The sequence below is a fragment of the Candoia aspera genome, chromosome 2 (assembly GCF_035149785.1).
Source record: "Candoia aspera isolate rCanAsp1 chromosome 2, rCanAsp1.hap2, whole genome shotgun sequence".
In the NCBI taxonomy this organism is placed as follows: domain Eukaryota; kingdom Metazoa; phylum Chordata; class Lepidosauria; order Squamata; family Boidae; genus Candoia; species Candoia aspera.
This window is the reverse complement of record NC_086154.1, coordinates 157,062,149-157,086,779: the sequence shown is the minus strand read 5'-3', so window position 1 is coordinate 157,086,779 and position 24,631 is coordinate 157,062,149. Positions and strand designations below refer to the sequence as shown.

Sequence of the window (24,631 nt, the reverse complement as noted above, 5' to 3'; positions counted from 1 at the left end):
GAAACAGTACCAGCAACCCCTCCTTTGGCTCTACTCCTTCCTCCTTTAACCCTCCCATTTCCTTTCCTTTGTCCCATCCCCAACGAAACAAAATACAAATCTTGTTCAACAAGACAACCTTCAGCTATTATAGAAAAAGAATAACAATCAAGCAAATATATGTGGGGAGAAATTAATGGATATAACCATTAATGTATGAAGGAGGTTTGAGATTCTGAAGTAGCAGGGGTTCTCATCCCTCTTTCTAAATCCATGGAAGAATACTGAAAAGAATACTGAAAATGAATATTATGTAAAGTGTAATAGAGTATATTAAACTATTCAGTGAAAAATCAGAATGTTGGCATGAACTTCAAGGCCTTCACTTTCTATATACTAATGCTTAGAGAATTGGAGATAAAAAAGTTGAGCTCATAATATAGAAAGGCATGTATAAACCAGTTAGGATTATTCTGGCTCTATATATTTTGTACCTAGAATAGGTTATACATTCCATGATGAGAATCACTTACGTACAGCATCTCCACCTATTTGTTTATTTATTTATTGTTCACATTTATATAGCCACCCATCTCACACAAAGCGACTCTGGGAGGCATACAAGTAAAATAAAAACAGTGAATAAGTAAAAGTCAATTGTTTTAAAAGTTAAAACATTGTTTAAAAAAAACATTTTTTGAAATCCAACACCTCACTCCAAAAACTTGCAGCTCTATACAGATCAGGAATGGTCAATCTGCATCCCATCAGCCACCTCTCTCCACACTTCTTAAATGCACTCAGCAGAAACTACACTACCAATTTGGTTGCAAATAGCTAAGAAACAGAGGTAAAATTGTTGGATTCCTGGTGTTCTCTGAGCTTACTTTTCTTCTTGCAGATGTTTCATTACCAAGATATATATCATTAGTGTGTGGGGGAGGGACATTTGGTGGCCATTTATATATGATAGCTGGTCCTACCAACCTTGATTGGGGTATTGTTTCTTTCTTGATTGCACTTTGAATGGGTATTGTTCCTTTCTTGATTGTTCTTGTTTATCTGGTTCCTGTTCATCTGGGTATAGGTTAATAGGTGTGTGATGAAGAATGATGAGCTTAAGGCTGTTTCAAATCCTTGAAATAGACTGTTCTGACTTCATAGGCAGTGTTCCACAGATGTTTTGACCTTACTGGACTGTTTAGAGCTATTAAAAATACTGTGAGCACTTTTCTCGTCAACAAAAACCCAAACCAAACCAGTCTCCACCCAACCCCATTACAACTGATTTGGAAGTTATATCCAGTATAGCTCTATCCAGTATAGTGACATCACTGATGAAATATCTAGTTGCCACAAAGTAGGTCATGGGTAGGAAGGCTTTCTAACTTTAAGGGCCACAACAAGCCAAGATTTCATCAAAATGATGAAATGTGCATTAGGACATAATGAGACAAAACTTGTCCCCATGTACGACATTGCACTGCAAGTACAAAAATTGGTGTCCATGTTGAGGGCCACACAGGCTACTGGATTAGATGGCCAGAGGCATCACATGCAAATGCCCCTTATTCCTTTGCTTCCACCTCCATCCCAATGATCCTAAGCAAGGTCATTAAAAGAAATGGAGCAGTAAGATTTCTTCTTTCCTCCAGAACCTGCTGACAACTGCTTGTTTTCTGTTAGAATTAGAAATGACCAATAATTATGTCCCTTTTCACAGCAAAGCTACCCCCATTCTCAAGCTGAAAACAATCCTACTGGTAGAAGTGGAACTAACCCAGCCCTCAACCTGCAGAACCAGTCTAAGCAGATACTATGGCAGATGGTATCAAAAGCTATCAGGAGATTACTAATAATCAATCACCAGCTAAACTTAATTAGGTTGAATCCAACTGGCACCTCACGTGCCACTCTGTTTTTCTACAGTTCCTCTGTCAGTGAGGAAGTACTCCTCTTTAATTCTTTGTGTTAGTTTTTAAATGACAGGATCAGGTGGGAAATTTATTAGCTGGGATGTTATCTTCAGGGTACATCGAGTGAACGTATGCAACCTTCAGCTGGCTGTCAAAGGCCACAGGAAAAGAGGGATTTTCTACATTCTGCCCACACTCCCACGCAGCCCATGCAGAGCTCTGTAGCTGCAGTCAAGAAGCGTCGAGCTGGGTGCTGAGCTGGCAAAGAGCGAGCGCTCTCTTTCAATGAAGCTGGCTCACGAGATAGGTGCATTCACATCACTGGGCGTGGGAGAATACCGTGGTGTTCCTACAGAGGCCTGCAAAGCGGGTGGGGTCGACAGGGAAACGGCCACAAGTTCTTAAGAGAAGGAAGCCCAGTGAAAACTGGCAGCAGAGGAGAAGAGGAAAAGGACAACTCGGCTGCCAGACAAGCTCGCTTCCCCTCATGCCTCACGTACGCGCACCCCGCCCCCCCCCGCCTCTCTTTAACGACTACAGCTGCCTCTGAGAAGACGGCACCCAACTGGGGCGGGGGAGGGGAAAGATCTGCGCGCCTTACCGCTCCCTGCACGGGATTGGCTGGAGGAAGGGGAGGGGGCTTTCACCTAACGGGCGCGCGCGATATGGGGCGTCCCCGAACCCGCTGCGTGTGCCGGCCGCGCCCCCTCCCTTTGCCGTGCGCGTGCTAGCTGCGTCTTCCGATCCCTCCCTCCGACCCTAGCGGGCTAGGCAGGCTGGCGGGCGGGCGGTAGGGCGGGCAGGCGAGATCGGTGGTGGCGGTTTCTGGGGGAGTGCGAGCGCGTCCAGTCGACCGCGGGAGCCCTACGGGTGGCCGGAGGCGCTGCCTCTCTTCCCTTAGTCGTGGGGAGGCATTAATTTCTCTGGTTCATCCGTAATACCGAGGCTGGGCACGTCACCCTCCCCCTCCTCCTCCATCATCAGGCTTTTGCTGACGGTCTTGTGGAGGGGGGAGAGCGCGTGGGGCGGGAGCGGCCGATTTCGGCCACTCCCCATTTTTTTTCGTTTTTCCAATTTTGATCATCATCATCATCATCATCATCATCGGGAAATAATCCTAATGCTAGCGACAGAGAATTGAATAGCGCCACATCTGCGGGATTCACCGAACCATCTGAGAGCGTTTAAAAGCAGCCGAGTCCTTAGTCCCTGCTGAAGCGTCTCTTCTCCCTCAGCCCTTTTATGTTTCCCCATACTTATTTTATTGACACTCTTTCATAATAATCGAGGGGAGCGGTTGGACGCCCCACCACATCTTCCTAAAATCCAAAGTCCTATTCAGGAGGAGGAGGAGCCGACGGAAAGAGCAACCAGGTTAGTGGGACTTGTCGAAAGCCTTGCGACTAGAAATTGCCTCATCTTCTGTGTTCAAGAAGGGAAATGTGCATACGTGTGTTATATTAGAATTCTTTGTCTAAGTACAGATGCCTAAGCGTTTATGGTGACATGCAGAAGCTGCTGTGTGGAAAATATGTCTTGCTTACCTTCACATGTGGATTGTTAAAACAAAGCCCTTTCTGCTGTACTTACCTTTGGAGGTGGAAGAAGATAGTCTGCTGCATAGAAAATACTTTGTCTTCCTCTGTGCTGCTTTAAAATACGTTTGTAATGAAATGAGTATGTCTGAAACCATTACTTTCCCCTTCAGGTTTGCATTTTGTGCATGGTAAATTTGCCTTTTCTTTTTTTAATTTAGACTTTGTATACAATAAGAGGATTTTGAATGCAAGTTTTTGCTAAATCAACTGAAAAGATTTTTATCTCATTAGATTCATATCACATATTAATGAGATGTAGGTTTCATCTTAGGCCAGTTTGAATGCTCCCTTAGGATCTTAATCTAATCTAAACCTTAGACTGTATATTTAACAGTTTGAACGTATAAGCTTTGTATCATTCTCTTTTTCTTCAGTTGGGCCTTAAATGTAGAAAGCTAACTTGGATTCTCTTTATTTTATTTTACTTTATTTTATGTTATTTTTTCTTGTTTTCTAGATACTGGTGATGCCAGGTGCAGTCTTTGTAGGGGCCCTGTTCTGAAGAAGAGGAAACACAAGGAGTTTGTGTGCTTTGAATGCTTAGTCTTCTAAGCTTAATATTCTTCTTTCCTTTGTTTATTCTCCTTTCTGTGGAAGGAATTGGAGGATTAATACCCAAACCGAATTACTTTAGTCATCAGAACAACAGTTAGGTGTGGACCATCAGGGTACCAGGCAAAAACAATTCCCATGACACCTTTCTTCTTTTGGAGGCTCAATGACCAAACCATTGAAGAGTCAGAAGGCACTGAGAGGACTTGATTATCCTCCAAGTGGGTGGTAAAAGGGAGAGGAAAAAAAAGAAACTTCCAGAAATACCTCTTCTCAGAAAGGAGGGCAGAAGCAACAGTTCATAAGCATTGCTGCTTTCCCCACCTCTGTCTGGTAAGTTATACCGTGATTATTTATTCAATTTTCTCACCTCATTCCTCTCTTATGATTAGGTGAAGAAATATTGCTAAAGACTGTACAGTTAACGTAGCAAGGGAAAGGGAGGAGGAAGAGGAGCTCTGAGCATGCTTCTAATCAATAATGATTTGGAATTTAGGTTATGTAGTGTAGATGTACAAATAGCTTCTATGTCCCAAATAGGCATCTCACCAAAGAGAAGGCACACTTACAGAATGTAGAGGAACTTTCATAATATCATAAACAGAGTAAAAATGGAGTTGTTCTTTCTGATGTGTGGAATTATGGAAAAGAATTTAAAGGGAATTAGCTCCATAAGTAGCTAAAAGTAATTGGCTGGGTTTTCCCTTATGGACAAGAGAGCACAGTGCAGAAAAAGTTAAAAAAAAAAAAGATGTCACAGTTGGCTGAACGGAGTGTAGGAGAAGTATTCCCTCTTCTCCAGGCTGTGGCGTCCTTTGCAAATAACAGAAGCAGAGGAGGTGTATTAGCTAGACTGATGCAGTCAAAAGTGTGTGCTTGATCACCTGGTTTCTGTGGTTATTTCTGTAAAAGGAATGTAGGGAGTCGATGACTGGCTAATGTTTATGTTGCCTTTTTGTGATGATACTTAATTTGAAACTTCACTTACACAGCTGTATATAAAGAGAGACAGAATAATACAGAATAAATCAGAACTAATAATAAAGTAAATCAATATTTTTAGATCAACTGAACTTTCATTTTGTAAATTCCAAATAATTCTGTTTATATAGAACACAAAACAACATTTTCAATCAATATATGTCTTATATAGTTTATACCAACTCTGCATTGATTCTTTTCACCTATTGATTTTGTAATATTTGTGGTGGCCTTTTAAATAAATGTTTATGAGAAACAGACTATGATTTTAATCTACTATAGTGTAGAGAATACTTATGATTCCCTAACATGGCAGTTGATTTTTTATTTTTTTCCATATGTGGTTCTCTTAGTTAAATCAAAAACTGACTTTAATTCTGTCATAGGATAAAAGGAATGCACCTACCTAATTATCCCACTTTTTCCCAGGGCATAGATATTTCAGATGATTAAATTCTCCCCAGAGAAGGAAGCAATATCATGTTTAGATACTGTTTGACTGTATCAATATACCTTGCTTTATAAAAGCCCTGTTACACTGATTGAGGGGTGGTCAAAGCAGCCACAGGTTTTCTCTTTTCTCATTACATTTTATAGGGGATACACTATTTGATAAAACAGTAAAGTGTAGCCTAAGGCAACTGAGAAAATAACAGGATATAGTTTCTCCCTAACATTAATGGCTTATTTATATATACATTTGCTTTGTATATAGACTATCTTCAAGTTAAAATCATCAGTTAAATTGATCAGATGCAGCTGATGGAAAAGTTGGAGGCCTTGGCATAGCAATATGAATAAATATCTGGCCATGGTATTGTGGATACTCTATTGCACACAGACAATTCTGAAGGTTTGCTATAATATATAGGGCCTTTTCTTCAGCCTACTGGAGCCATGGATATTTTCTCATTTCCCTAGAAGTCCCAATATCAACTTACTCAGGAAGTCTTCTCTTGATGTAACTTCCTTACCTTGATTAAATATGGTATCTTGATGGTAACTTGTAATTGAGTTAGATAAATGTGTTTTCAAATTATTTATATTTATTTGTTCAATTTATATAGCCCATCTCAAACCAGTGACTCTGGCGGTTCACTTATGCTATTATTTGCTTCCCATTTCCACAACATATATCTGGAAACTTATTTTTAAAAGCTTTCACACTGTACTAGTTTTGATAGGCACTGTATAATCCTAGATTAGAGTCTGGTCCAAGTGTTAGGCAAAGCAACTGTTTTTTTTCTTACATTGTTTGCCTTTTCAGGTCTTTCTAAAGAAGAGAAGGAACAAGGCTCAACTGCCTTGTGTTATAGATCTCATATCAAATAGTAAAATGTTCTAGAAGCCACGTGGTGAAAAGGAGTTTTATTCATAGTTCTTGCATAAATTTAACATTTTAAAGGTTAAAATACACAGCATGTAGCTGTTGTTTTCTAATATAGAACTGGTATACTTTGATATTTACAGGAGAGATCTATGTAAAATCTGTAGTCTGCTTAGTGCAAAATCTTCAATGTAGACAAAGCAAGCTAAATCAGAAAAAAAGGCCTTCCTGTTCTTGTCAGTTAAAAGGGGCTGAAAAATGACTTCACAGTGTTTATTGGCTTGGTTACTTTAATGTGGATCAATTAGATTAATTTATTACATATAATATACATTAAATCTTATAAAAGTAGAATGCTATAATTATACCTACCTTATAGATTAATGTAAGTTTAAAAATGTAAAAGTAAGAGGCTTCTAGCTTTCATTAAGATAATGGGTTAATCATGTATTATATGATGCTGTGCTAAAAAGGATTGGATTGCAAAAAGTACTGGTAACCTGAGCTTTGAGGAGCTTCGCATTTAACTTTCTCTGCATAGATATAAATCCATATTCCAAATTATTATTGTACTAGACACAGAATTTATACTGTACATGTTTGATCATATTCTTATAATCTAAGTCTTGATTTGAAAGTGTCAATATCTGGATTTTAATTCCCACTTATTTATTTTATTTATTTATCAAATTTGTCGTCATCTCCTCCCACCAGAGGGACTCTGGGCGGTTAACTGTATATATAAGGGGCGCTGACAAGTAATAGGACAGAATTTCTGTTAAGTCAGCTGAGTTGTCGGCATTAAAGTTCCTTAGAAATATGGAACGCTTACACACTTACAAATATGACCTGTGCCAGATTAAGCTGAAGTGTGTCAAATAATGTGAAAATAATACTGTTGCAATGTCACCTGAAAATAGTTAGCTAGATTCATAGACTCATAGAACTCTAGTGTTGGAAGGGATCACAAAGATCGTCTAGTACAACTCTCTGCAATGTACAGGAAAAATATTCATGAAAAGTAGCTGTCTAGCCTCTTCTTCAAAACCTCCTGAGATAGAGAACCCACAAACCATAAGGTAGACTGTTCCACCATTGTATAGATCTTTCCATCTATGTATAGGAATTAGCAAAATATTAAATGACATTAACATCTGAAATCCATTGAGTGACAAGAGTCCATTCCTGTAGGCTGGGAAATGTGGCAAAAGTAACATATCTATGATTTTATTCATACTCACATTTTATATTTTAAGATATTGAAAACACCGTTGCAGGGATTGGCAACCTTTAAAGAGGCAGGGACCATCATATAATTGTGTGTGATGTCAAGTGTACTCACACTCCTTCTGAAGTCATAATGCCAGAGTTTGGAAACAAACAACCAAATAACTAAGTGACTTCCCACCAGCTTTTGGTGAAAAATAAAAGAGAATGTGTTATGATAGGCTTGTTGGGCTTAGCACACCTAGAAATGTGAAACTGCCCAAAGCAACACAGCAGATATTTCCAGACTAGTCTCTCTAGTGGCATTGTTAACTGCTGTCCCATAAACTGCAGAGTGCAGCTTAGACTACTTTAAAAAAATTAATAAAATTTGCAGTCCCTAACCACTCACTTTTGTTGTGCCCCCTGCCATCCGAAGATAGGCTAAATCAGAATCCTGGAATATAATCTGTTACTGTTATCACAGACATCAAAATAAATACATAGACTTAAAATCTTAACAGATTCAAAGAAGATCTCACAAGGTATGAAAACGATAGCCAGCAAAGTTGCGATATGGAGTATATCAGTAAGCATGTATAGAGCATTTAGGTCTAGCAACTGAGGCAGATCTGAAATAACAACAGTTGCTGGATCAGCACCAGGGAGATGCTTGCAAAGGAGTTCAAGTGGCATAAACGGAATAGTGGCAGAACAGATGGGAGAGTGCTTTGTGCACAAGTAAGCCAAGAAAAGAATGAAAGCTTTGTCACTTGTCTCTTCGTTTTCCTGTCTTGCATGAGCAGTGTGCAGGTTCTCTTATGTGTCTTCATAAATACACTTGATGAAAATGAGAGCTGAACTGGTAACTTTAGGATTACACAAAACTTTAGCTATTTATTTATTCAATTTATATTGCCACCAATCTCTTTATATATATATATATATATATATATATATATATATATATATATATATATATACTTTTTATTAAAAAGTTTTGATTATAATAGTAAAAACTAATACAAACCAAAGAAAGAGAAGAGAATAGGAAGAAAGAATAAAAAGTGTAAGAAAAGAGAAATAAAACTGAGAATATAATAAAGAGAAAAGAAATATATAAAGAAGTGACTTCCAACCTTCATCACAAGTATAAACAAATTTATACTTTAGTGGCTCTCCACCTCCTTCCTATAAAGTTACAAACAATCTCTTCATCCCATATCCCATCTCTTATTTATGGGCAAATCCACAAAGCATCAACTTTTCAGTCCAGACATCAGCAAAAAGTCCATGAAGGGTTGCCAGCTTTGTAACAATAAGTCTTATTTTAACCTTGATCAAAGAAACCAACTTTATATTCCTTTGTTTTACTTCTAATAGTCTTAATCTTTAGTTCATTCAAATATTGTCATAGGATTTAATTTCTCTCCAATTCTTCTTTGTCCCATCACACAAAGTTCTTCAACGCTTTAACAAGCCTCTTTTGTAAATCCAACAAGAAAAAAATCATCCAGGTCACTTCCTTGGTTTGTCATTTGTATTTCCTTTTTGATTTTTTAAAACATCAGCCAGTTTCTTTTGCATATCCAGCAAAGCATCCTTTTCCAAGTCGTTTTCTTGGTCTTTCATTTGTTAATCCATCTCTGTCGGTACCATCTGTATCTTGTCAGACAAAATTTGTTCCACATCTGTCATTTCTTCAATAATATCTTTTGGGCATAGTCTGTCTACAGAGGTAGACGTCATTACTGACACTGATGATATTGTGGCTACCAATTTCTGGCTTCATTCTTCAAAAACCTCCTTTAATATTTTCAGTAAATAAAAGCAGTCTTCTATTTTTTTCCCTCTGCTTAGGAACTTTAGTCCCCTCTAGTGTCTTTTAGCAGATTGCTAGGAAAGCCTTTGGCCCAGGAGAGATCAGAAAAGTCACACACCAGGCATTTCTATAAAAATAATTTTATTTACAGAAAACAAACATATTTAAAGGCTCTTGCATTCTTATAGGCTCTCAGTGAGAGCTGCTTAACTCTCTACATGCCTACACAGAAGGGAAACAGAAACTAAAACAAGTCCAGGCAAGTTCTTCCCCCCAGGTGCAAAAATTAACATCCGAAAAGAGGACAATTAAATTCAACCTCTTCAGGCCAAAATGATTAGTTACCATGGTAACCTTAATCTGTAGTAGAAAACATATTAACACTCCCCTTTTTATACTACAGAATAAGATACAAACCAATTTTTTTTTACAACTCTGTATGTCTTTCCATTCACAATATTTTAACATTATCTCCCCTTTGGTTTAACAGAAAGCTACCATCCTTCTTCCTGTGTATTTCCAAATCTAGGTAATTTGTTACAGTTCCAAGGCTTTTTAATGTGAAATGGCTTTTCATGCAGGCTTCAAAATCAAGCCTTTGTTTTTCTGTTGATGTGAACAGCAGCAAACCATCAACATAAATGCACAGATACATACAGCCTTGTTTGTCTTTCTTCATATATACACATGGATCTGCTTTTCCTTTTTCAAAACCAAAATTCTGCAGTTTTTCATCTAATTTTTGGTTCCAGGATCTAGCAGCTTGTTTTAACCCATAGATTGACTTCTGCAGTTCACAGACTAGATTCTCCCCTTTTTCATAGCCAGGGGGTTGCTGCATGTATAATTTGTGGTCTAAATCACCACAGAGAAATGCAGTTTGAATGTCATAGTGGTGAACTGACATTCCTTTGAGTGCAGCAATTTTTAACAGTAATCTAATTGATTCACCTTTAGTAACTGGTGCAAAAGTCTTGTCAAAGTCTAAATCTTTCCTTTGAGTGAACCCTTTTGCAACCAACCTTGCTTTATATTTTTGGATTTTGCCATCAGCATCCCTTTTCAGTGTGAAAACCCACCTACAACCCAGACAGCGTTCATTGGGAGGTAGATTTACCAGTTTCCATGTTTTATTTTCTTTCAAGGATGCTAACTCCGGTTGCATGGCAGAATGCCAATTTTGTGCAATCTCAGATGGTAAAGCATTCACTTGTTCTAAAGACTCAGGTTCTGTGAATATGTGAAATGCCTTTACTGTTTCAGCCTGAAAACGTGATGGAGGAACGCCTTTATTACTCCTCTGAGATCTGCGAGGTAATACAGGGCTTAAATTTTGACTCCTATCACTTTCCTGAGAAGCATCTATCTCATCAGACAGATCTTCAGTTTGCTTTTCTGGCTTAATGTCCTCATCAGGCAAAAAATCACCATCAGTAAGTCCTTGCTGTTCTCTTGTGGTGGTCAGATCAACTGGAGAGCTAGAGTTTAATCTCCCCCAGTTTTGTTCAGCAAAAGAAGCACTTTTGCTAATTATTAATTTCTCTCCCATTATGAACCTGTAGCTCCTTTGGCTTTGTTCATAGCCAACAAAGATGGCTTTCTTTGTTGTGGGGCCTCCTTTCCTTCTCTGTTGTTTTGGAATATGAACCCAAGCAGAGCTATCAAACACTCTGAGATGGTTTACCTTTGGTTTCACACCATAAAACAAATGGAATGGAGTGTCTTGAATCACAGAGTTATACAATCTGTTTTGTACATAACAGGCAGTAGATATTGCCTCTCCCCAATACTTAAAAGGTAAATGTGAATCTTTAAGCATGCATTCCATCGCATTTTGCAAGGTTCTGCCCTTTCTTTCAGCAACACCATTTTGCTGAGGGGTGTAAGGGTTAGAAAGAATTTGTTCTATCCCCTTTTCCACTAGGAGCCTTTTGAATTTGTGAGAAAGGTACTCTCCTCCTCTATCACATTGGAGTGCAGATACAGGCCTAGGGAATTTTCTATTTGCCCATGTCACAAAACCTTTAAATTTCTCAAATGCTTCATCTTTATGTTTTAAGATGTAGATAAATGTGTATCTTGAGAAATCATCAATGATGGTCATTGCATACCTTGCTTGTCCAAGACTTGGAGCAAAAGGACCAATAATGTCAGAGTGTACAATTTCCAAAGGTCTAGTTGTAACTCTGTCACTGTGCTTACTCACAGGAGCTTTTCGTGTTTTGCATTCTTTGCAAACTACACAGTCTAAGTATTTATCACAGGGTTTTATCTTTAGGTCAGCACACAGCTGTGGCATTTGTGCTATATACTTGAAATTAGCATGACCAAATCTCCTGTTCATCAGGTGTACACATTGGTCATGATATGGCATGTTGCCAACTGCAGCCTTGCAGCTTGGCTTCCTTGCATTTTGCACAATGTACAAGGAGTCTTTTAATATACCAGTAGCACACAATTTTCCATTTTTATGTATCTCACAACCATTTTTCTTAAATGTTATGATATACCCTGTTGCAGCCAATTGTGCCACAGATAAAAGGTTTGATTGTAAATTTGGCACATACAACACACCTTTTACAGTTTCTCCCAGGCAGGATAAATACAAGTCACCTTGTCCCGTAATTTTGGTCACAGACCCATCAGCCAAAGATACACTTTGTCTGTCGGTTTTAGACAGTGAAACAAAAGAGCTTTTACAATTACATAAGTGACAATTGGCCCCAGAGTCTAACACCCATACATCAGAATTACCCTTCTCAGAAACCTGTGCAATTTGGGTTGTCTGAAGAGCCTTCTTCTGTGTTGCCCTTGTGTTCTTCTTCTCTGTCTTTCTACTCTTGGGTCTCAAGGCACAGTCTTTCTGCAAATGTCCAGCTGAACCACAAGTGAAGCATCACTGGCTGGCTAGCGCTGTGGCCTCAGCTTCCTTTCCGTTCTTTTCCCTTGTTTTCTGGTACTGCAGCTTTCCAGAAGAGATGGGGGGGGGATCTTTCCTCTCTCTTCTCCCATTCAGCGAGTAAGCGCTGTATAACATACGATGGGGTGAGGTCTGCTTCAGGCATAGCCTCCAGGGTACAAATCTGCATGTCCCACATTTCATTCAGTGAGGACAGGAGGATATATGATTTTGTGAGAGGTCTAAATTCCATTCCTCTGTCCTGTAACTCAACAAACAGCTGCTGAATATAATGCAGGTGCTCAGGAAGGCTATCTCCTTCTGCAAGGTAGGCTTTGTACAGCTTTTTTGTCAGGGTAACTTTACTCCCTGCTGTTGCCTTTACATATAAGTCTCTCAAAGCGTCCCAAAGTTGCTTTGCAGACTGCATACCTCGCACGTGGACTAGCTGATTGTCCTCAACTCCCAGGATAATGGTGGCTCTAGCCCACTCATCCTGTCTCAGCCATTAAGCACTGGGATTTGGGGAGGTTTGCTCACCAATTGGCAGCCAAAGATTCTCTCTGCGAAGATACATCTCCATCTTCAGGGCCCAATTCAAATAGTTGGTCTCTGATAGGCGCTCCAGAGGCATCGCTGAGGGCTGGGAGGTAGCCATGGCTTCTTCCTTCTTTTGCAAGTCACCTCAGCTGGCTTCTTTGTCCTGTAGACCAGCAGTTGCTGGAAAATCTCCAGGTGGCTCCAAAGAAAATCTTCACAGGTCTTTGCTACCTGCCTTTAAATTGTGTATGAGGTGTGGAGCTGATCTCTATTCTCTCTGGGTTTTACTGGGCTTACTGGGCTGCTTACTGGACCCATAACCTTTTAGCAGATTGCTAGGAAAGCCTTTGGCCCAGGAGAGATCAGAAAAGTCACACACCAGGCATTTCTATAAAAATAATTTTGTTTACAGAAAACAAACATATTTAAAGGCTCTTGCATTCTTACAAGCTCTCAGTGAGAGCTGCTTAACTCTCTACATGCCTACACAGAAGGGAAACAGAAACTAAAACAAGTCCAGGCAAGTTCTTCCCCCCAGATGCAAAAATTAACATTCGAAAAGAGGACAATTAAATTCAACCTTTAGTTACCATAGTAACCTTAATCTGTCGTAGAAAACATTAACAGTGTCCAGTTTCTAAAATCATAAAATTACTTACCTTTGTAATGTCTTGTAATAACCAAAACAAATCTGTTTCCAGCAAGAAGCTGTTTATTCCAAAATCTTATACTAAAAGTCAATATTCCAAATTTATCTGGACCCTTAATCTGTTAATAACTTTTTAGATGAAAATCTTACTTAGTTTTTTGCTGTTTATTTCAAATTCTTTAAAGCTTATAATTATTAGTTTGTGCAGAGTTGAAGATAAACTCACCCGATGAACACTTTTCAAACTTGTTCTGAAGGTCTCTATTATTATTATTATTTATCATATTTATTAGCTTTAAGATGGTTAATAGGCAATTTCCAAAAGTGATTAGAAAGTGAGGTTTATGAACTTAGTGTCCTTTAAAAGGCTCCGCTACAGTTGCAAGCAAGATGGCTGATCCCATCATCTCCCGACACACAAACCGATGGAAAACTGCTGTCCTGCAGTCTCCTCGCAAGGAGCAGCCATCCAGAGCACATGTGGGCAATCTTTTGTCCTCTCCTTGTCTGGAGAGATTCCAAGGAACTAGTCTACGCACAGGAACTGGTTCCTTAGTCTTTGCTGTGGTTGTCAGCTCCACTTTTGCAGAGCTGTCTTCAGTTTGCCTCCCCTGAAAGTCTGCCACCTATCTCAGACATATGGCTCTGGGCAGCTAAGAGGAAATAAAAACAAGATAAAGACATAATAGCAAAACAGTAAATAAAAGGTAAAACCACATAACACAATCAACATGACCAAGATATGGGCTCAATCACGCACCCTGGGCTCACACACCCGTTGATATTACTTCTATTACTCCAAAAGGAATTGTTTGGATGGGCAGAGATATCGTTCTTGAATCTCAGTAATAATTTTCCTGTAAAGTTCCTGTTATTCCTCTAATGTAAATCATCTAATAATTTTCGTGTAAAGTTCCTGTAATTCAGCTCTTATAATATTTCTTAATTTTTCTTCAACAGATAGTCCTGTTATATTGATTTCATGTCCGTATGAGAACTGTCTTACTTTTATAACTAATTTTATAACTAATTTTTAGGCTTTATACTAAAACAGTACAGAAAAACCAAAATACCCTAAATAATAAATGGTTCTCATCGTTTTATAATTAAAGCTAATTTCTACTCTGTCCCCCACTCCACCCCAGCTCCAGTTTGGGCAAGAAATAGCTTCTACCAAATTCTATAAGGAAATGAACTGTCATTTGGAAAGCTTTATATGTAAGTGTAGGCTAAGTTTCTTTCTTATTTTTTTTAGATATTCCTTTCAAAGGAGAACTAAAGTCTGCAGAACTACTTCAAGATGTGTAGCTCTGTTGTTCCAAGGCTCTGGTTTTTAACTGATCGACGTATCCGGGAAGATTATCCTCAGCAGGAAATTCTAAGGGCACTTAAAGCCAAATGTTGTGAAGAGGATCTAGACTTCCGAGCTTTAATGATGGATGAAGTGGTCTTGACCATTGAGCAAGGAAACCTGGGTAAGAATACTGTAAAGAAGATAATGAACTGGTGACAATTAGAAGAATATGGAAATCTCAGAAATGATTGTATTTGGTCAGTCTGACATCGTGTCATGTTCTGTTAGAAAAACTGCTTTATTTAAGAAACAGCTTAAAAATTAACATGGTAGCCTCATCATAGTGGCAGTGCCATGTAATATGGGCGTGTCCTGCCAACAGTTCTGTCCTGGCATTGAACATTTGGTCCATGCTGCGTGGCCTATTTCCATTGTGCTGTTCTGTCAGTATACTTCAACGGCAGTGGAAAGCTCTTGGTTGGTCCAGTGCTTTATATTTCCTACTGCAGCCTTCCCCGGTGTGGGCCCACCTGATTTTTGGACTTTAATTCCCCAGATTCTCAGTTAGGCTGGCTGGGAGTGGTTCAAGGTGGTGAAAGCTCTTCTATTTCATCTTCAGGATGTTCAATTTCTGAAGGAAGTGAATTAATTTCTGAGTCAATGTTCCACATTAAATTTGCAGAAAGGCAATATCACATAAGCATACATATATTAATAATCTATAAAAATAAGTTATTCATTGTGATTTATTTGTTTTATTTATGCAATTTGTATCCACTGTAATCAGCTGGTTAACAAAATTCACAAGAATATAATATAAATGAAATATTCATGTTAAGAATAAAATAGTTCAACATTATTATAGGAATATAATAGATGTCCGCAGTAAAAGAAAATAATAAATTCCAAAAAACATACAAGCAGCAAAAGCAATAGAACAACAGCTGCTGTACTTCTCTCTTCATTAGAAACAATAGTTTTGTTTCTAATAATTTTTAGAAAGCCAGCCATATGAAGTAGGTTTGATCTCTAAAAGGAGGCTGTTCATAGCAAAGGCACAACCGCTGAAACCAGCTCTTTTGAACCTGAGTCTCCTTCACTTTACAGAAAGTAGGGGACCAGTAGTAATTTCTCCTAGGATTTTTTTTATTGATTGATTGATTGATTGAATTTCTCTGCCACCCATCTCGTGCACCACAATTCGTGTACAACAACAGGATATATACTGTACATAAAGGGGGCCCATTCTGACTGGAGGAGGCAAGCATGAAAATGCCTTTGTGCCAAGCATAGAGGGCTTTATAGGACAAAACCAGCACTTTGAATTGCATCTGCCAGCCAATATGTAGTCAGTGCACTGGTGTAATGTGCTCTTGTTGACAGGTGACAGTCTGTTGTGTTGTGGACCAACTGCATCTTCCAGGTTGTCTTCAGAAGCCATCCCATGTAGAGCGCCATGTAGTCCAGCTGCGTAGAATAAGGGCATGAGTTATTGTTCAGGCACATAAAAGAGACCAAACACTAAGTCATTCATATGAAAACACACAGGTTACTGTGATTTGACTTTACCTTTCCTTCTCACTGTTCTGAGGAAACATTTTAATGTTTTAGAAGACACTTTGTTTTTCATGGAGGGGTATCTCACAACCTAAATATCTAACAACCTTGAACTTTGACCCTGTGCTCTTTCATTTGTACTTTCTGTGCAGTTCCATAGGTCACATTTTCTGTTTCTGTTACTGCTATCTCATCCAAATATAGAAAAAGTACAATTCCCTTCTTTCTGTTATCTGTTACATTGTTTGAATAATATTTTACTGCTTCTCTTGAATTTGTTTCCGTTTTCTCCTGCCAAAAGTCCAGGTTTGGTCCTGTTGCCAATTCTGCATGAACAAGAGCCAAATTTCCATTTGCATTTAATACTAGAATCTTAATCTATCTAGATGTCTCTTTTTTGTTAAGTCATCTTTCACCTCTAATCAGTTTGTATAACATAATTGCATTTCTCTCATCTGACTTACTACAGCCAGTTTATTTCACATAAACTTCAAGGCTTTCCATAACTTATATTTTCTCCTAGGATCTCTTCTCTTCTCTTCTCTTCTCTTCTCTTCTCTTCTCTTCTCTTCTCTTCCCTTCCCTTCCCTTCCCTTCCCTTCCCTTCCCTTCCCTTCCCTTCCCTTCCCTTCCCTTCTCTTCTTTTTCCTTCCTTCCTTCCTTCCTTCCTTCCTTCCTTCCTTCCTTCCTTCCTTCCTTCCTTCCTTCCTTCCTTCCTTCCTTCCACTGTTAATGCATGATGGCACTCTGTCTAGCTATTGCTTTTCTTGAACTTGAATCTTTACTGGAGTTAATAACAGAAATAAGGATAGCAGATAAATTGTGTATATAATACTGCTCTTGTTGCGTGAAAATCATTAATCTGTTCATGATTATAAGTGAAGCTTGGTTATAAAAATCTTTCTGACGGTGTGCAAGTGATTAACAGGAATCTACGCACATAAAAATGATATGCTTGTTGAACCAAATTGTCTTGAAAGCTATTTATGATGCTATTTTGATGTTATACTGTATTTGAAAAACTGTTAATATTTATTTGAAAAAGTGCATGACAGTTTTTAAGAAAACAAAACTATTCCTATTCAGAAGAATTCTGAAAATAGATCTATTACGTTTTTTCTTCCACATTACTGAAGCCATATTCCATTAATCCCATGAAAGGCATTTATTGTTTAAAGAGTGTGAGGGAATTGTGTGTCTTCTATTAATTATCCATTGTGTCTACTCCTTTTTTAAAGTAAAAGACAAAATATCAGATGGGGCCCATGCGGAACACTACAAGCAGAACTGTTCATATATCTGCACATGTTCTCTGTGTCTCAAGTATGTTTCTGATTCTATAATCTTGCCAAAAGAAAAGTGTTTCATTCTCTGTCAGCTAATCCCATCCCCTGGATTGTTACTGAAAATGAGAATGTGTCAAAATATTGTGCCTTCTAAATATCAACGATCATACCAATGCAGCCACAAAGCTAAAAGATACTGCTGAGTATATACTTACTCCCCAAGTATTTGGAGTAGGAATGTGGCTCTCAGTTACCAGGTATAAACAAATGAATGGGGATAGTAAAATTGTAGCAGTAGTAGCAAATGTCTTTTCTTTAGTTCCTTGTGGAATGTCCCATTGCGTGTCTTTATTGTAAGATTATTTTTTCCCATTAGTTTACAATAGGTAGGTTTTTTTCATGTTCTCTGTGTAGCTTCACATTTTGATTGTGTGCTGATTCACCTCTAGACAGGAAATTAGCTTTTGATTCTACTTCCCTTACTCTTTATGCACATATTTAGAAAGTTTGAGAGAGTGCTTTTGCTTAGTTATTTTCATACAGCTACATTAACGGAAGCTCTATCTTTAACCCTTTTTTAATGTGTTGCTTTTCTTCCTATTTTTATTTTCAAGACTGTGATTCTAAGGTGGCCTTAAAAGAAACCTTCCGTTAAGAATCCTGATCATACATGTACTAATCTTTCTGAGACCAGGAGATGCTTAAAAGATTTTAATTGTTCAGTAAAGTCCCAGATAGCAAAAATACCATTATTGCCTGAATCTTTTATCTGTGACTTCAGAAATAATAACATAGTTATTTACATCTCATAAATAAAAAAAATTATGGCTTTTTTTTTTATAGATTCCCAACAGTTCTTATGCACCCCTCCAGCATTCTCTTCAATTTGAATTATTACTTCTAATATTCAAATTGGAACTTTTTTTCTGAAGAGACAAGAAGTTACAACATTATTTTTATTTGTTTTTTAAAATGTTTTCCCTCTCATTCTTCCTTGCTTTATAGAGTGGTATGGAATAAATAATAATAAATTGAATAAATTCTGTTTAACTTTCAACAGATTAAAATACGTGTGCAAGCAAAAATGTGTCTTCCCAGTGTCAGGAGTATTGTCAAATTGATGCCAGATGAATTATTTTTGGCCAAGGTGTATTTTCCATAGTTAGGATACTACCATTAAAAACCAGCAGAAGTTTTTAAGTACGTGAAGATCAATATTGGAAGTTATTTATTGTTATTTGAGTCTCACTCATGCCTTCAAATATATATATCAGCTTTTAATTAGGGCAAGAAGCAAACAAATACCTGATGGAATTATTTCAAAATGCATGAACTTTGAAGTAGTCATGAACAATCTGTGGTGGCCATTCTTCACTAGAAGAATGATCAGAGCTTTCTTAGAAGGCATACTTATGCATTGTAATAACCAATAGAGAGCTTGTCAGTGAATGAATCACTATGACCAGGATATCCTTTTTCCAAGAATTATCATAGCTGACCAGAGACAGAAATGTTCTCTGGATCTCTGGTAAGAAAGCTGATATAGGATTGTTCACAAAAAAGAAGTCATTTGGACCTGAGGATCATTTGTACTCATTTTGTCTATGCTAGCAGAATTTAGCTTCAGTTTATTAGCTCCCATTTTGTTATTACCAAATCCAAGCATTGGTTCAACATCTTTCACAGTCTTGTCTGATTCAGGTGACAAGGAAATATAGTTGAGTATTGTCAGCATTTTGAAAACATTCCATTCTACACAGCTTGATTTTCCCAGCATTATATAGAAGTGCAAGAGCATGGGTGATAGTATGGAGTCTTGAAAATCCTCATATTTTGGGTGTACTGTACCAAAACAATAAGAACAGTGCAATGGTGCTATTGTGCAACAAGATTCAGCATCCCCAAGTACCAAGATAACCTTAGTTTTACTTGAGAAAATAAAAATATTGTTCAGACAACATAAAATTGGAGAAAACAAAAAGATGTTTGGATTTGTAACAGTCTTCACACTTAGCATCATGAAGAATCAATGTAAAAAAATCTATGTCAGCTACTTAAGATAATACAGTAATATGACTTAACTCTATGCTTAACAACTGTCCCAATTTCAAACTGTACCAGTTCTATGAAATATATAATGTCATTTAAAGTCTAGTTGAACTTTAATTCTCCTAATAAATTTGTTGAGAATTTAAAGAATTTATTGTTTGTATATTATCAACAATATATTGTCATTGTAATTTTTTAATACTCTGTAGATTAACTTAGGTCATTTTTGGAAACCAGTTGTTCATAGTAGTTCAGCTAGCATAATTTTAAACTGCCTTAAAAAGCATTTCAGTCATAACTCTAAAAGTAAAACATGGTGTTTAGGAGAGCATGTTCCAATTTTCCCACTAGAAAGTTGAAAAAAATCTTAGAAAAAAAATAGGTTGTGGTGTGAAATCTTCTGTTTCTCTTCATTTCTCACTTCACAAAACCTTTACATAACTGCATATGTGCAGTGCTATATTTGCAATTGTACAATATGGTGGGTAACTAGCCACACTGACAGTATCAAATGACCTGAGTGCCAAATTAGAATAATCCTTTAATATGTATAGGGTATGATAGCCTTCTAGTTATCTGTACAGGTAGTCCTCACTTAACGACCATGCATTTAGCAACAGTTTGGACTTACGACAGCACTGAAAAAACCAACTTGCAACCAGTCCTTGCACTTATAACTGGTGCAACGTCCTTGTGGTCACATGATTGTGATTTGGGCTCTTGGCAACCATTTCACATTTATGGTGCATTGTCACGCAATCACATTTTTTACCTTCCCAGCTGGCAAGCAAAATCAATGGGGAACCGAATGATTCAATAAACGACCACATGGTTCGCTTAAATGACCATGTGATTCGCTTAGCGACCAAAATGCTGGTCCCAATTGTGGTCATTAAGCAAGGACTATCTGTAAATGTTCTTGTTTGGTTTGGTTTGATTAAGTTAAACTCTTGGAAATTAGTGCATCTCTGTGCAGTAAATGTCTAAGCACAGCTCAGCAGCAGTGCTAGCTTCACAGCTAACCAAGTATCTTACAGCAAAATCTGCCCTTTACAGTAGTGTTTTTTTCTGTAACATTTTGAAAAATCAGGATTGAAAGAAGGACAGTGAATGAATTGGCTTGGCTTCTGTGGTTTTTAAGCATTGATATGGAAAAATGTCTAGATAGGCAGAGCAGAAAGCACCATAAGCTGTGTATAGTTAAAGTCTTTTATCCTTGCCACAGAGTGAACTTTGAAATGTATGTTGGGTAGCAGGAGAACAAGAGAAACAAGGAACTATGTTTCAAGCTAAAGTGCTGGAAGAAATTTGTCAAATCTTATCACCTCCTTTGCTAAGACATATTTAGTTTCTAGGATGGCAAGGGAGAGGGGCTTCCCAGAATTGCCCTGTTAGCAACAGGTAATTGACTATCTCACAAAATATATTTTAAAAAAGAAAGATTGTTTATCTTCTACTTTTATTTTTCAAAGAAACTTGAATCTTTTTTTTTTACAGAAAGAGGGGGATAATGCCTAACTTAATTTATTTAATTTAGAAAGCCACCCATCTCACCAAGATGATGCTAGGCAGGAAACAGAATTTTAAAACAACAGCATTGATAATAAATAACAAAATCTTTCAGCATATACTAAAAACAAAAAATGGCAGCCAAGGGTAATTCCTCACCTACAGTAACAAAACACGCAAGCTCCACTAACTTCCTGAACCCCATGCAAGATGAGGGCCAATCTAAACTTGAGTGGTATGATGTTCCAAAGGGAAGACACCATGACAGAACAAGCATGTTTCTTGTGTCCCACCAGGTGACATTCTCTAATCAATGAAACCTAGATCATGCCCCTCCTACCAGATCTAATGGAGCAGGTAGGGACAGTAGCAATGTTCTCTATTCTTTAGAATAGACTGGAGAATTCTTTAGAAAGGGCAAAACAGTGTTCTTCCTTTTCTCTTCTTCCCTTCTAGAATGATGAGGAACACAGAAGCACCTTTCACACATTCCATTTGGGGAAGGTGTTCCTGAAACTCAGTTCATGAACATGTCGAACAAGTTTATCCATTTTCACCCTCTACTTCCTCTAAGAAAGGGGAGAAACTAATGTCAGTTCAAAGGGGGAGCCATTTGCTTCCAGGGGAAGCACAAACTAAAGACAGCCAAAGTGGCTTGGCTCTCCCTTTACATCAGCAGCTTCAAAATGATCCAGCAAGTACATAGAGCGTGTGAATACTAGCTTAATGATAAGCAACTACCCAGAGGTAATTGCCAAGTTGCTGAGCGGAAATAACTCAAATGTCTTTGGGAGATCTGCTGTCTACCCGTTTAAAAAAAATGTTTGCACTACTACCAGTAGTGTGATTTCCTCCTTTATTTCACCCACCCTGTACATATTACCCTGTGGAAGCACATGAAAGAAGAATGATAGCTACAATTCTCCCTTTTCCTCATCCTCTCCTTTTTATGAGAAGGGTAGTGAATGCTGCATACAAAACCTCTCATACAATACCAGACGTATCCAGATAGGGGCTAACTTTTGGTCAACAAGGACTCTTAGATCCCTTTCACAAGTTATTTTGTAATTTATATCAGTTTATATAAACCCATAAATGCATAGCAGTATTTATGGGACCAGGCCCATAAATAGGGTCTCCTCCATTATATACTTGAGCCTTACATTTTTCCTATCCAGATGTACAACTTTACATTCTCCCTGTTAAATTCTGTCCTGTTTGTTCCCATTAGAAAGTCAAAAAAGTCAATCCACATAGTTGCTTATTTATTTATTTTGTTTTTACCACCCATTCCAATCAGAAGAGTCTTCGTAGGTTACTACTATTATTACCGAAATTGTCTGCCTGAATAGACTGGCATAAAGAATTTTAGCCAATCAAAATGGTTTATAGGCTGACTTGTTTGCCGAAGTAAGTTTTCTGGAGGGAGGGTTCTTTTTTTAAATTTAACAGAATTGGTTTTATATTTTATAAATGTGTATATTTATAATTTTGTATTTCAGCTTGTTTGAGCACTACTTATGTGAATGATACAGAAATAAAATACGTAATCCAGCTACCTACTTACAACCCACATAGCCTAAAACCTCAATCAATATACTCATTGAAATAATTGCTATGATCCAGTGACATTATCAAATTTGTTTTTTCCTAATTTATGCAATAACCAGACAGAATACCAAGCTTATGTATCACTGAAATAAGATAAGGAATAGAAAGTGTTGGTCTAACTAAGAAACATGCCATTAGCACACAGTAAAATCCTGTAGGTCCCTCCCCACACACACTTTAATGTTTTTGTAATTTCTAAATTAGGTAGGAAAGAGGTCCTAAAGGTGTATTAAAAAGAAAGGGAGGGGGGAAAAAACGTTGGCATGTACCGCTGCGTAAACTTAACCAATAGAAGTTAAACAATTTGGGGGGGATGTAGAGGTTAACTTAAAAGTATAAATTAAAAGTTAAAACCTGTGTCAAAAAATTACTAAAAGTTTTCTCAGTTTCCAAAGAAATTATAACTAAAAATCCAATATTGTCAGAAATTTGGCAATTCTGTATAAATCCAACCTGAGTTGAGTGCAGAGTTGTCTGAAGAACAAACACTAACCTGTGGGCCAGTTTTAATATTTTAAATGTGCCATACAATAAAAACTGTTTTGAAAGCACAAAACCTATGTTCACATTTAGCAGAAAACAAAATATATATCAGTTAGAATATGGATGGGACACACAAAACCTAAAAATTCTTTAACTTTGTGTTCTAAGAATTTAACTTAAGCCAAATTAATAAATTTAAATTTTAAACCAATTAAGATAAGTGTTTGTGAAAACTCGGTCTCAAATGCTTTGAAAATGTCCTACACCAAAGATAGAGATGTAGCCGTGTCTGTATTAATATATAACAACTCTACAATTTCTTGTTCCATTTGCTTAATTAAAAACTTTGCAGTTATATGTTAAAGGTCCCCTTAAAAGATATGTTTGAATTTTTAATGATTTTATTTATTTCTGTATGTATTAAATTTGTATGTCATCAAATCTTCACAACTCACAATAGCTAATATTACACTAAAACATAGCAAAAATATCTATAGAGTAATAAAACATTAAAATAATACAGTTAATAATGACAGTGATTATAATATCATATATTAAGAAACATCCCAATTGTTCGCCAAAAGCTGTCCAGGAAAGCTTAGTCTTTAAAAACTTCTGGAAGGCCATTAACAAAGAGGGCTAGCCTAATTTCTAAAGGAACACTGTTCAGTAATGTAGGTACCACAAAGGAAAAGCAGTGTCTTCTAGCCTTAATCCCCTTCACAATACGGAAGTGGGTATCACAAGCAGCTCCTTCCTGAGAGGATCTCCTCAGTCGGGTTGAATCCAATTGGTGTAGGCAGTCCTATGTGCCAAGCCATATAGGTCCTTTTAAGTCAAGACTAACACTTCAAATTGTACCTTGGAATTATTGATATCCAACACAAAGCCCATAAAATAGTTACAATATGCTCATAACAATTAATACCAGTCAACAAGTGGCCTTCTGCATTTTAAACCAACTGCAGTTTCTGAATGGTCTACAGCCATGTGTAGAGTGCATTGCAGAAGCAGTTTTACATCATAGTATCTACTGAACAAGTGAGGTGGAAAAGCTAAAAAGAGTTTGAAAAGGCTATTTATAATCTGTCTTTATGTAATCTGCATAAGCACGCTTTCTTGACCACAGCTTGCCTCATCTCATCTTCAAGTCAGTTAATCCATTCTGTGCTTCTGAAGAAGTGAGCTACAGCTCACAAAAGCTTTTACAGGTAGTCCTCACTTAACAACCACAGTTGGAACCAGAATTTTGATTGCTAAGCAAAGTGGTCATTAAGTGAATCTGACCTGATTTTATGACCTTTTTGTGGTGGTCGTTAAGCGAATCATTGTGGGTGTTAAGTGAACCACGTGGTTGTTAAGCGAATCACACG

At 37.5% G+C, this 24,631-nt stretch overlaps 1 protein-coding gene across 2 annotated transcripts in view; it reads left to right on the top strand.

Annotated features, from left to right (window-relative positions):
• Positions 1-2,661: 2,661 nt before the first annotated feature.
• The window catches only part of RIMKLB (ribosomal modification protein rimK like family member B), a 48,814-nt gene continuing 26,844 nt past the window's right edge, over positions 2,662-24,631 (top strand). The window contains exons 1-3 of one of the 2 annotated variants that reach the window (XM_063294527.1): positions 2,662-3,269; positions 3,951-4,378; positions 14,725-14,944. In XM_063294527.1, coding sequence (XP_063150597.1) covers positions 14,770-14,944 — 175 coding nt within the window. In that variant the 5' untranslated portion in view covers positions 2,662-3,269; positions 3,951-4,378; positions 14,725-14,769. The remainder of the gene's footprint in view (positions 3,270-3,950; positions 4,379-14,724; positions 14,945-24,631) is intronic. The other variant, XM_063294528.1, reaches the window with a different exon arrangement.